Genomic DNA, 13,812 nt, shown 5'->3' on the forward strand with positions numbered 1-13,812 from the left:
GCATTCTGGAGGAAAAGTCATACAGCTTTTTTCGTCAGCTTTTACAATGTGAGATACTATTGCATTCCCCATTACACATTTCTGGGCAATGGCAATTGCTTGTTCATTTTTCAGTTTTCCAAATACTGAGCTCTCTCAAACATCTAATACCGCAAGCCACTTCCTTTCTAGTCCTGTGAGGGGGGCAGAGGGAACTGAGGACACAGCAGGAGAACTGTGTCATGTTTCAGTAAGAAATGAGCTAGGAGCAAGTAAGGGGCTGAGGAGTTTGTCCCTGTTTGCAGACAAACTTGTTAACAAGGTGATTACAGCATGTGGGGCGCTCCTGACAAGAGAAGAGAGGAAAGACTTTGTCTGTGTGTCCATCTGTGTTTATTATACTGTATGAGGTGTTATGCTGCCTTTCTTCTCTAATTTCCACTGTGCTGCGTTGCTCCGATTTTAACCTGTCCCTACAATGTGATGTTGCATATACACATATGTATGGGGAGTTCTACTGTATGGATATATGAGCTTTCTTTTTCTGTCTCTTTGCTTGAGACACCAAATCCAGTGTGGTTGCCTTTGGTGTGAATGCTGACATTGATCCCTGTGCCTGACTTGAAGTCAGCCTGACAGGGCTACCCAGGAAGCCAATTACCCTCTGCTGCTGCTCCAACACCAGTGAGTGACAGGCCTGTGGAGAGCTAACTGATGTAGTCTTGGCCAGAGCAGTGTCCCTGGAATTGCTGCTCTTTCCTCTGCATACTACAAAAAGACTAGTGCTGTTGTGATAACCCATTTTTAAAGCAATAGGCTTACATCTGTCTTAGCCTCTGGCTTTTCCTCAGGCTAAAATTGAAGATAACCCTCCTACCAAAGTTGCATTTGCCACTGACTGCTAGAAAGGGCACAAATTAGCCAAGCTAATAGAGTTTGGTGCATCACAGATATTTTCTGACTTCTCCCTTGACAAGTCATGCAAAAGGAGTTCCAGACATAAGCTGCAGTTCAAATTATGAAGACTAGTTCACTTTTTTATGCTTTTCTCCACCACTTAGAAATTAGTCCTTATGAAATGACTGCAAAATTGTCTATCTAACATTTTAACTCCATTTTATCATCTACGTATCTGTGCATACCTGTGCCTGTCTTCTAGCTGAATGGATTACTTGCTCATTCTGGTTAAGCCTGGATCTAGAGAAGAAGCTGACTGACCATGGGGCTAGCATTCTTGGGTTGTTCTAGTGCACAGGTTTGCTAGATCCTTCAGGAAAAAGAAAGACGCTTTCAAATTGGAGCTGTAAGGTAGAGACTGAGACAGCTGTAAATGCTACTGTCCGATGTCAGCCATTGTGCTGTAATCCAGTTATTGACTGGAGAAGAGCCTTTATAAACTTCTGTCCAATGTGTTTAAATAAACTACAGTTGGTATTAGTATTCTCTGGAAAACTACTGAATATAGGTTGGAAAAGCAAGAGTTTGCATATAAATAGAATATTATGGAGAGATCTCCATTTCTCTTAGCAGAACAATTTTTTTTTCCCCTGCTTTTTACAAAAACAATTTTGTGGCTTAGCAAGGGTTTGTGATATAGTGAGGTTTGGACAGAAAATGCATAAATTACATATGAATTAACATTTTGACGTTATTGCTATGATGGTTAATCGGAAAACCTCAGATGATCTAAAACAAGTTTACTTCCTGCTTCTCTATGCTGTAATTCGATAATCCACAAAAAAGTATGGTTATTGTTATTTTGAGTTTTGTGCCCTGTACATAAGAGCATTACAGAAATACTTCCTTTTGCTTTACATGGTAACTTAGTATGTGATAAATATTTATCTAGGCACATTGCGGTGTCTGCATTAATAATTTTCAGAAGTGCTACTGGGAATGTGGATATCACAGTATCACAGTATCACAGTATGTTAGAGATTGGAAGGGACCTCGAAAGGTCATCTAGTCCAATCCCCCTGCCGGAGCAGGAACACCTAGATAATGTTACACAGGAATGCGTCCAGGCGGGTTTTGAATGTCTCCAGGGAAGGAGACTCCACAACCTCCCTGGGCAGCCTGTTCCAGTGTTCCGTCACCCTCACTGAGAAGAAGTTTCTTCTCAAGTTTAAGTGGAACCTCTTGTGTTCCAGTTTGTACCCATTACCCCTTGTCCTATCATTGTTTGCCACTGAGAAACAAATATGAAACCTATTTGTATGGTATGCAAACTTTAAGTGATGTTAATCATGCTGAATATGGGTTAGCTGAAAGTAAAAGACCTAAAAGAAAAATCCCAGGACTCTTCAATGTCTCAGAAAGCACCTTTTCTCAGCTAGTCAGATGAGATCAGGAGAGTCTGGCTTCGCTTCTATAATGCCAAATCCTCTGCTGGAAAGGAGGAGGGGAAAATGAGAACTGGGAAGTATTCCTTTAAGTAGGCTTAAATCTACAGCTCTACTAGAACATTTTTAAAGATCTTCAGCTGAAAAAAATATTGAAGGCCCATGTTTAAAAAAATGGTTGTTTGTATAACAAAGATCAAAACTATATGAAAAGAAGCTATATTGAAGTTACAGCAGCATGAGACAAGAAGAACTTCAAGAGAAAGAAAAGTCTTTACCATTTTTCAATTGGAGACACTATTTTAGTAGTGAATCATGTGCCAAGTTTAAATAGGCATGCTTTAATTTTTTCATGTATTCCATGAGGTCAGCTCTCTGACCTGCTCCACCTGAAAGCTCTGGAAAATATCACACCAGCAGCAGTACATCTCTGGAGTTTTAATTAAATCATAAGTACACAATTCTGGCTTTTCTGGGTTTTGTTAATAGGGTTGCTGAAGAGTACCCAAATTGAATTTGCTGTGGCTGGGTATCTAAGCCTATTAGAGCTGCTGCTTCTGTAAGGAAAGGCTAAACCAGAATCAATTCCATCTTCATTTTCTGTGGTTTCCTTTCAAAGAGATTTTGTCTCCGTCTCAGAAAGTGAAGGGTTGCTATAAAGGATTATTCTCTGCCTTGTTAGCATAACAGTGCTTTTACTGTTCCTCCTTTCCCCTCATGCTCTCCCCTCATGTCTGCTCCTCCTCTCCCCTTATTACCTTCCCTCATGGCCAGCCCTCATCTCCTCTCATGATCTTCCCTCCTGGCCGCCCCTACTTTCCCCTCACGATCTCCCCTTATGGCCCCCCCTCCTTTCCCTTCACAACCTCCGCTCATGGCTGCCTCTCCTTTCCCCTCGTGATCTTTCCTCATGGCCCATATGATCACCCCTCATACAGTTCTAGTGTCAACCGAACCACACAGCTTGGTGTCATTGGCAAACTTGCTGAGGGCACACTCAATCCCACTGTCCATGTCAGCGACGAGGATGTTGAACAAGACCAGTCCCAACACCGATCCCTGAGGGACACCACTCGTTACTGGTCTCCAGCTGGACATTGAGCCACTGACCACAGCTCTTTGTGTGTGGCCATCCATCCAGTTGTTTATCTACCAAGCAGTCCATCTATCAAATGGTGTCTGTCCAAGTTAGAGACAAGGATGTTGTGCAGGATAGTGTCAAACACTTTGCTGAATTTATCATATTATTATCAAGGACATATTGAAAGTCAAGCATCTCTCTTATGTCTTTTCTAAATCAAGGTCAGAAAGGTGGAATTGGTTGAGTCCCATGAATGAGGTACAGCAGAAAAAGAAGCCTATATATTGTTGAGCTGTTCAAAGGCAGAGATAGTTTAAATTGGAAATTCTTCTTATGAAAAGTATGACTGTGCTGTGATATTTGACATTCAGTATATGAGCAATGTACTTAGAGAATCCTCTAAAGGAATGTTTATGTTTTGAACAGTCTTCCACTTCATGCGTCCATTATACATATCTTCCACCAACATTTATTTGTTGGCTTCTCATCTTTACTAATAAAATGGTCATAATAGAAATAAGATTGATGAGATGGCATATAGAAAGTTACTTAAGGGAGTATAATGGCATTTTCAGTTCCTAGATGAATAAATTTTTGTCTTTGGTATTTGATTTTGCTGGCATTTCGACTGTGGCAGATTTTGAAAGATGCTACTATATCTCACAAGCAATCTGCTGAGTAGTGGTTTCAATGTATGAATATTTCTGGGCTTTAAAGAAAAAAAGGCTTGTTGATTATGACGCATTTATGAAATTAGTCAAATTGCAGAGTTGGCCTAAATATGTGCTATCATGAAATGTGATTAACACATGTTTTCTGAAATGCAATTCTGAAATTCTGATGAGCTAAAATGTTTCACAAACCTTTGACCTTCTGGAAAAGGGGAGAAAAAACAAACCAAAGCAGTTGAATGAGTGGAACACCATTTAGCTATTTGCCCTTTTTATTTCAAAATAGGTTTTCTTTCTCCTTTCTTTCTCCTGTCTGTAAAATTTTGAATGTTTGTTTTTGTTGGGTTTTTTTTCCTTGTAAAAATGAGACCTAGATCTTCATTCAAAGTGAGGCTTTATGCAGACCAGGCTTCTCTACTAAGTCAGAGCTGTCTTACTTGTCAAGCTCTACTGTTTCATTTTGGTTTTATTTACTTAGAATTTTTCCCTTTTTTGTTTGAGGACAGGCTTGACAAAGCAGGCAGCCCTTGTCCCCTTCCGTACTCAGGCAGCTTCTTCCCTTTCAGCAAAGCTTTCTTGCGTAGCCCAGTCTGGACTTCCAATGTATAACAGCTGCTGGCATAACTCACAATATTGAAGTAGACAAATTTCTCCACATATCAGTTTGTTGCCCACTTTCAGCATCACTTTATGTTAATGATATAAGTATTAAACAGTTCTATGTGTTTTCTAGTACAGGACTCATGTCTTCCTGTCCAAAACCTCAGACTAGCAGAGCCACCTCAAAATTTAGGTCCAGCTTCTGATGTGCAAAAAAAATACAGGTTTCGGTCCTGTCTCCTCCATCAGGATACCTTAATACAGTTTAAAAGCTTGTTTAGTACTTGTTAAAATGCAAGCTAAGGTAGCCAGAAAGCTAATATCTTGGTACAGGGTGGGTTAGTCAATAGATGCTAAAACCTTTTAAAAGTCTTTTTCCTCTGAGCATGTACAGAAGGAAACTTGAAACACCTGTCTTAGATGTGAGAAGTGAGTGTGTCTGTAATTTTCACCTATAGCCCTCATCAGTCTCCTCTCTAAATATTCTGTGTAGGTCTTTCCAGTTTGTGTGAATGATGCCCCAATTCCCTTAAAACCTTTGGTGGTAATTCTGATCAATCATATCGACTATGAAGGGCTGAACTGGCCAACTGTGACAAGAGTTTCTGAACTTGCCAGCAGTCATTCATTAAGTCCAAATAATCTCAGAGCAGTAAAAGCTGTTTATAGATGTTTTCCTTACCCCCGTCCCACTGCCCTTCTAGCTTTATTCAACACAGACTTGAAATCTTAGATTCTAACGTAACCGAAGGGGGAAAGGAGCTGCAGACATGATTTTCATTTCTGATTTTCTGAAAACTTCAAGGGCAAGAGCTGAGGCATCAGACCAAAACACCAGCTCAATTACATATTCATTAAAAATATCTGCATTCTATTTTTGCTACTTCCAAAATATCACAATATAATATCAGCTACACAGACCTTCACACCAAGGTATCCTCGTGCCTAGTAAGAGGACTATATATAGCATTCTTGTGGTCTGCACATAAAAATATCAGTTGAAAACTGTAGTTCCAGTTTGAACAGATTTGAAGGCTTGTTGTAGTTCTGAGTATTTGTTCATACAAGTTGAACTTCATACAAGTTGAACAAGTTACTACTCATTTATGTTTGCCAATATTACGGTTCTATTATTAATCAGATATTACAGCATTTGGCTGCTTTCCGATTGATTTGAATTACATGTTCTCCTTCAGTGTTAATTAGGTGCAAGCTCAGAAATCTAAAAGATAAGAGCATAATTTGGTACGTTTCCTCTAAAATGTGTTTTATGTGAGAGATTTGAACCAGAAACATGAACTAATTCTGACTTGTAAGTTATTAGAATCTTAGGTTTCTAAATGCTTTTTTTTCATCAGCTGCCTACATTTAGAACTTGAAAATTAATTTATCCATTATATGAGAATTTATATATTTAAATGATATTTACATAAAAGGAAAACACTCTCTTCAGCTTGTTTAAAGAAAAAATCTTTATCTCAGTATGAGAGATCTATTGGGATAAACTAGAGACACCGCACTGGATCAGAGCTGGTCTGGCCAAGCCTTTTATTTCTCTCTCTCCATCCCCAGTAGCTTAAGGAAAAGGTTTAATGAAGGAGGAAGACTACAGCAAATTTCTCTGTTTATTCCCTGAAAAGACATCCAGATTTTATGTCACATTACAGCTTCAGTATCTCCACCCTGCTAGTCCAGGACAGTTAACTAGTCAAGTGACAACACTGGTAGAAGCTTCCACAGATAATCATGTTAAAAAAGACCCAAAGACTAGTTGTAAACTGAAAACATTATCGGTTCATGCTTTTAATTCTTTCTACTAAAAAAATTTAGAAGGATATAATGCATTCTGAATACAGTTAGATGACTCTAAGGTTCTTTATGTCAGTATAGCTTGTACCTGTAAAATAGTATTTATTAATGCAATAGCAGTAACAAATGGATTAGAATATTTTCTATTTTTCTAGACAAAAATTGCATAAATACTGTTGAAATAGGATAAAAGTTTTGCACAGAAGACATCAAAGAGTTCTCTAATGGGGTTTGTCCCATGCCAAATTTTGCAGATGCCATGATGCAATTGTACTGTAAAAGAAAATTATAGAGAAAAAATGTGCAGAATTTTCAAGCCAGTGGAAATACCTCAATGTGTTTATCTTCTTCTTTTCAGCAATACATTATTATTGTCTTAAAAATCAGTTTATGTTACTACACCTTAAAGCTTAGAAATCACATTCATTTCTATTCAGGATGTGGGATAAGAAAGTGTAATTGCTTTCCTTTACAGAAAAGGCTCACCCTGAGGTGAATAGGATTTAAGACCCTCCCATAACTTTCACATTTTCTGCTAATTTAGGTGATTGCCTCAACATGTTGATTATTTGCCATAAAAAGAGTAGGCTGTGGTGGGAGTGCAAAATGGGAGTAAATATGTTTTTTGCTTCTCTCTCTAAACATGATTTTTGAGCCATCAAGGGCAGCCAGGAGAAGTGCTTCAGAAGAAGGGAGTGGAGTTCTGCAAGCACGTAGATGTTGTACTGTGGCCTGGGATCCCCATTTGTAGGTGTCTAACTCTGCTCATGCAGAGTGGTGGCTTGGTACTGCAGGCTCAGCTGAGGCAAGGTAAACATTGCCTCCATGGATCCAGACTCAGGCGTTGTATATTGCAGGCAGAAAGTGCCTATCTGTGATCTGTGTATCTGAGAAGTTTGCTGTGTCTATCAGCTTTCTGAGGCACTTATTCCCATAACAGCATGGTGAGTGCCTCCAACCTGAAGCAGGGAGGGCCGCTTTGAATAGATTCTGATTAGGACTGTGGAGGAATAAGTTAGTTCATCTGCTGAGCTGTTCCTCTGCATCTGGCAGCTGACTGCTTGATAAAACAGGGAGTGTGGTGGCAATTTCTTGAAGACAAGTGTTCTAAGGCTGTCAAGAAATGCAAGGAAATGGGTTTCAAAAAGCCACCAATTAAAAGAAGTCAGATTATTCAGGGTCTGAGAAAAGTTATGGCCTAAGATAGCTTATTTTGCATTTCTATTAAATTCTGGTTTCTCTAGGTGACAAAGCACCTTCAACTCACATTAATTTCAATGTGATTGAGAGCAATCAAATAGCTTAGGAAATAAGTCTAGTAGATTTTGGGGAATTTGGTAAAGAAAATGGAACCACACAGAGCCTAAAGTGTGTTAGAGACTGTTTCTGTACGGTAACTCTCTGGTCTGTCAAGAACAATGTCAGATTCTCTCACATCCATGATTCCTATAGCTGCTCCTCCTATGATGCAGGAATATCTTACTTCTCATGTAAACCTTTGATAGGTAATTTTCTGTTTTTCTGGGTCTTCTGTCCGTAGACAACATATATGATGTTCAGTAAGACCTTGGAAGCAGTGCTTTTGCTCAGATGTTTCTGCCAAACAGAAGCAGTGGAAATCGTTCTACAGATAATTTGTTTACCAGTCTATCCTTTGAGTATTTTTCTTTTACTTTGCCATTTCTCTTGAGAGTTTATTTGGAAACTCACAGTTGGTTGGGTTTTTTTTTTAACAAGAACTGCTTCTTCCTGACACACGAAAAGCACAGAACACCCCTCTACATCTCCCTGTGGATGCAAACACAGTACAAAAAGCATATTTAATTTTTAGTCAAAGTATGGAGAATTGCTCTACCCCATCTTGATGGTGTTAAATAAATTAACAAAAAGTACTTTGCCTATTGGATTGGGCAGACTGGAAACTACTGAAGAAGTCGTGTTTGTCTTGATGATAGTTTTACTAGCATGAAAAAGTTGTGAAGGAGCATGAAGAAAGTTCAAAAGTAATACATCAAGCACACTACCCAACCACTCACCCTTTGCAGAGGATATAGTGGGTGTCCACAGACTTCACACATCATTTACATTTATCACTTATACAACGGGGCAGCTTTATTTCTGTGCTGGAAGAGATGTTTATGGAATTTCATGCCTTTCATAATGTTTATTTGCCTTTCACAAGCTTTCCAACTCTTTTTACATAAAATCGGTAGCAAAAGTTAAGTCCCTACCAGTGTTTCTCTATCTCTTCTACTTTTGTTAAGTGATTAGCTGTTTCATTTTCTTAGATTTATTTTATTTTGAAAAGTGACACCTCTGAGTAGACAGGTATCAAAATGACAAAGGTTGCAGGGAAAACTTTTCCAAGACATAAAGTAAGTAGGAAAATAAAACATTTAGCTTCTTTAGAGGAGACCGCAAAACTTGGTCCAAATTCTTAAATTTTGTATATAACATGCTATCCTTTTATATTCTTATGTCGTTGTTGTATGTAGAAACTTCATCAGAAATCTAAATGTTGATTCTAATGAGTTTTTCGAAACATTTCTAAAAAAAATACTATTCTTATGTTTTCAGTTATTAGTAGTAAAACAAAGTTCCACTTTGTTTGTTTTTCCAAACAGGTGTGTTTTATGAAGTTGTTCAGAGCTTCCCTAGAGTGGAGGAAAATGCGCGAGTGGATTCGCATGTAAGCATCCACAGGTGGAGAAGGCATTCAGAGTCTCTCAAATCAGTTGACACCAACAGAGCTAGCATGGGACAGGATTCCTCTGAGCCAGGGGGTTTCACGGATCTGCTGCTTGAAGAGGGACATGATAACACCACCCAGATTGAGGTAGAGATTATTTCTATTTTTTTCATTTAATGTGTTGTCTTTGATTGGGGGTAAGTAAAAAAATTGATAGGGAATGAGAAACTTGTGGTCTTTGTGTTTATCTATATGGAAGCCTGTATTTTCTCCTGTTCTGAGGTTTGGAGCCTGTGTTTTCTGATGTTTTGAAGAGAGCCTGTAGAGGATATCTGTCTCTTTGCTGGAAAACAGTTATGGGAAGTCCTATGTTCTAGCAGTTCTTGCTGGAGATCTTGAAAATGAAGTGCAGTATTAAAATAAAATAGAATGAATTCTTAGAAGTTTGGGCAAGCACCTCAATTGGTCAGAACTTGCCTGGCCTTTACTGAAGAGTGATAATCAGACATGTAGGGGAAAAGGTCCTAGAGAAATGAGAAATAGGGGAAAAAAATAGGTTAGTAGTGGAAAAAATTTGCTCATACTACTTGACTGTTGAGCTTCCAAGCAAGAATAACATGGATCAAATGCATCTGTGTGAAGTTTTGGGACATTCACCTGGTTTACAGCTTCATTCAATCTTTCTGTTTAAAAAAAATTAACTGCCAGGTTGCCCTCATATAGCTATAAATATAAATGCAAGTGGGCACCAGTTCTGTTTTTAAAGCTGCTCTCTATTCCAAGTAATGTAGGGAGAGCAGGAGTTGACTATAATGTTATGTTATGTTGTGATTGATTGGTGCAAAAAGTCTCTGCCTATGATGATTTGTAGGATTTCTGCTATTTAATCTTAGTGGTTCTATATAAACACACTGGCTGAATTGATTTTGTTTTTATACACAGATAATAAGTGTTAATATTATAATTGTTATATTTTTACCGTTTTTCTTTTTTAAGTATTAATAGAATCTACTTTTTTTCTTTTTTTTTCAATAAAATGCAGCTTGGAATAAGCTATGCTTAACATTTCAGTCTTTATATTCTTCTTTCAAAGCAACAGTGCTGTTTATTTTTCATGTCTGAGGAGCTCATTCTCAGACAAACAAAACAGCTTTCAGATTTTGGGTTGTTAACTGACACAATAACAAAAGCAAAGCAATATAAAACCCATCCATAGAGACAATGCTGCCTCTACAGCACGAGTCAAAAAGTAGTAATGCTTCCTGAGAGGTGTGTTTTGTGTTTGCTTTTTAAGCTTCCCAGTTTGCACAGTGCTAATTATGTTTCTTCATGCATGAGCATGGAAGTGGCTAGTTGGTAAATTGTTTTTTCAAATTCAAATTGTGTGTTGATTTCACATTTGTGTTTTGCCCTCTGTAATACCCATCTGGCTGTACTTGAAGCATTTCTCTCAGGCATGACACAGATTGATCCCGCTTCTAATTATTTTAGCAGGTAAAGTTGAAATTGTCTCCAAGGTATAGGGAAATTCGTGTATCTGATCTTTCTGTGGTTTACTTGTAGATCCCCATGCACTGTCTCTGTTCAGTTGAGTTCCAAGCTCTTACTAAGCAAAATGGGTCAGAGCTCCACCTCTAACACTTGTACATAGCAACATTTAGGAAAAATAATGAATACTTGCAAATAGACATATATAGAATGGCATTCTTCCAGGGTCATCTTTCCTGACAGATTAATGGATTTATAGTGTCTTAACCTCAAAAGCACATCACCCTTTCTGAGTTTATTAAATTCAGGTTTTGTGTTCTGTGGTAGCCCTCCCTTTTGTAAGGTCCTCCTAGCACAATAAAATGAGTTGTGGTTTTATACACTATCAGATTCCATTGTAAGTCCCTACTACAGCACACAGGCATTTTACAAAAATCCTTGATGCCCATTTTTATAGAGGAGGTAAAGCGTACAACAGATATTCACAGCGGAAGAATCCATATGTAGCAAAGTCTTCTGCAGCTTGGAAGCTTATCAGTGGTGCTTGAGAGCATATTGATTTGTTTGGTTGGGGTTTTGTTTTTAAACCCTTCAGTGTGCATTGCAGTTCTTGCTGAAGAAAATCCAGAGGATGAGTACCACCTGTCACTCATATTTACTGACACCACAGAATTACAACATCCCTTCCTCACAGATACTGTTTCTCTCTGAAGTATTTTGTAGGCTTCCTATGCAAATGTGGAAGGCTGCTTTTACAGGAAGGCTGACAATGATGAACATATCTTTAATTTTCACTTGATATTGTTTTCTGCTCTTCTTTATAATAATGAATTTACTTTTTATCCAGCTTTTAAAAAACAAACAAAAGAAACCCTACCCCTCCTTACCCCACCCTGAAAATCCCCAGACAAGTACAAAAAGGAAGGCAGTATGCAGGGATTTCTGCACACTGTTTAACTCTTTCCTGTGTTACCAAATCTGCACAATCTTAATGTTGAAAATAATAAAATTAACTTGAGTGAAGCACAGCTTAGTTCCACTGGCTTTCCTTGATATTTTAAGGTAATAAGATTTTTCATTTATGTTTTCCCATTGGATGTACTAGGAATTGTTCTGTAACTTCACAGGTACACTGTGCTCCCACCAGCCCTCATTCAGAGGTTATTTTAACATCAGCTTGAGTGGAAGATGAAGTTCAGGGCTTCGGGAACAATTTTAGAAAGTGCACTGTAAATTGCTTTATCACATCTTTTCAGTAATCAGGATGGAGCCACTACTATATGTAGGAAAGAAAATAATGGTCAGGTTGTCTTTAGAGTTGCTTTCTGTCTGGTCCAAAAGCCTAAGCAATAAAGCCATTAGGGACTCCAGGACTTCAGTGTCTCCACATCTCTGTTTTGTCTCCTGCATTTCTTTGGCACTGTGATTCAGGACAGAATTCCTGCAAAATGCTGTACATATTCAGATGCTTTCAAGAATAAAGATGTTCTCTTGAACTAGACTCTAGAAATTGAACTGCATTGCAGAGACTAGCAGAGTTGGTGGCTGTAGCCATTTGATGTGCAGGGCCTTCAGAAATGGGCAGAGCCTTGGGAAGGAGAAAATGAGCCCCATTGTGTTACTGGAGAGCAGGAACTTTGTGGTCTACAGGTGTGGTGTTGTGGCAGCACAAACCCACAAACCTGGAGGTGCCAAGAGAAGGGCAAAGGACAGGAAGAATAGGTTTCTGCTGCAAGCCAGATTTTCTAGGCATATAGCATTTGTGATCTTTCCAGAGAGCTGATAGCAAGTTGGAGATTTTAGGGTAAAAATAATGTATAACAAATAGTTATCATAAACACTTTATAAAACAGTACAAAATCTTGTTGTACTGTTAATAAGGTTATTTATAATGTGCCAGTTAGGAACTAGAATGTTGTAAATCCAAAAAGGTTCCCAAGGATGGTTGTTGGTCCCACATGCTTTTTTCCAGTTGGTACTTTAGAGCCCCAAAAGAAAGGAAGGAGAACATATGAGTCTCTAAGACTATACTCTGTAAGAGGTTTATTAAGGTTTAATTCCCACTACATAATATATGCAGAGAGAGGAAGCAAGCTCTGAAGAGGCACAGGTGTAAAAAGGGTGAGATCCCATCTTGTACAGGTGAGCAAAAATGTTACAGTCCTAGAAAAGTCCCTGAAGTGGATAGTGTTGGGACAGGTGACGAAATAGGTCCAAATGAGTCTCCCTTTGAAGACAGGAGCATCCATGCCTAAGGATCACAAAACCAAACATTAAAGTCTTCTGCCTGGAGTAACTTTGGGACTGTCAGAAGCTGAAGTGTTTCCGAAGCTGAAGTGTTTCCCACTAAGCCAGGGGGAGTTTTCCAAGTCTGAATTCATCCGAATTGCATCCCATATGCACTAACTAACTGGTGCTCAGGACTGGCCAGTGCAAAGGCTGCCTTTATGGTCCTGTGGGTGCTAAGCTAAGAGGGAAAATGTGTACTGCATTGTAGTGACATGGATTATTACGAGCATATTTGAGAAATTGGGTGGGACATTCAAAAATGAAGTGCCATTTAGATCAACAATTCTTTCTTCTAGAGAGTCTTTTTTCTTTTTTGAATTCCTGGGATTTCACACACCACCACCAGTCCAAATCTTTCTTGGGACTCTTGTCTCTGCTCTTGGTGGTTGGGGTTGGTTTTTTGTTTGTTGTGTAATCCACCCTATTGTTTATTGTGCTCAGGACATTCAGAAGTGCCTTTTCTTTAGAATAGAATAAGCCTAGCAAATGCAATGTGTAGGGTGGAATTTGTTGCTATGAACACTGCAAGTCCTTGAAAAAGCAATGAGCATGAAAATGTATTTGAATATATCTAGTCTGGCATGTCTTCTTTCAAGCAAGGAGAAAAATTGGAAAAATATACTACCTTTCTTCACATACTCATTATAGAAAAGTATGCTTTCTAATACCTCACTGTTAACATGTAAATGAGTATTAATATTGTTAAAATAAACTGAGATTCATGGTATGACCTATCTTCCATTAATCCTTGAAGCCCTGTAGCCATAAAGGTAATGAAAGCGGGTGGCAGAGATTCTCACCTCTTGCTTTTTGCATTTACTGGAAAAGGAACCGATCCCTGAAATTCATCTAGGATGGATGTTG

General features: G+C 38.5%; 1 protein-coding gene across 2 annotated transcripts in view; it reads left to right on the plus strand.

The window, feature by feature from the left end:
• PLXDC2 (plexin domain containing 2) overlaps positions 1–13,812 on the plus strand; it is a 254,784-nt gene that overhangs the window by 105,308 nt on the left and 135,664 nt on the right. For both annotated transcript variants that reach the window (XM_057432784.1, XM_057432785.1), the window contains one exon: positions 9,107–9,318. In XM_057432784.1, coding sequence (XP_057288767.1) covers positions 9,107–9,318 — 212 coding nt within the window. The remainder of the gene's footprint in view (positions 1–9,106; positions 9,319–13,812) is intronic.

This window comes from Pezoporus wallicus, unplaced genomic scaffold (assembly GCF_028554395.1).
Source record: "Pezoporus wallicus isolate ANWC-B61680 ecotype Strahan unplaced genomic scaffold, APGP_CSIRO_Pwel_v1 scaffold_2584, whole genome shotgun sequence".
Taxonomy (NCBI): Eukaryota; Metazoa; Chordata; class Aves; order Psittaciformes; family Psittacidae; genus Pezoporus; species Pezoporus wallicus.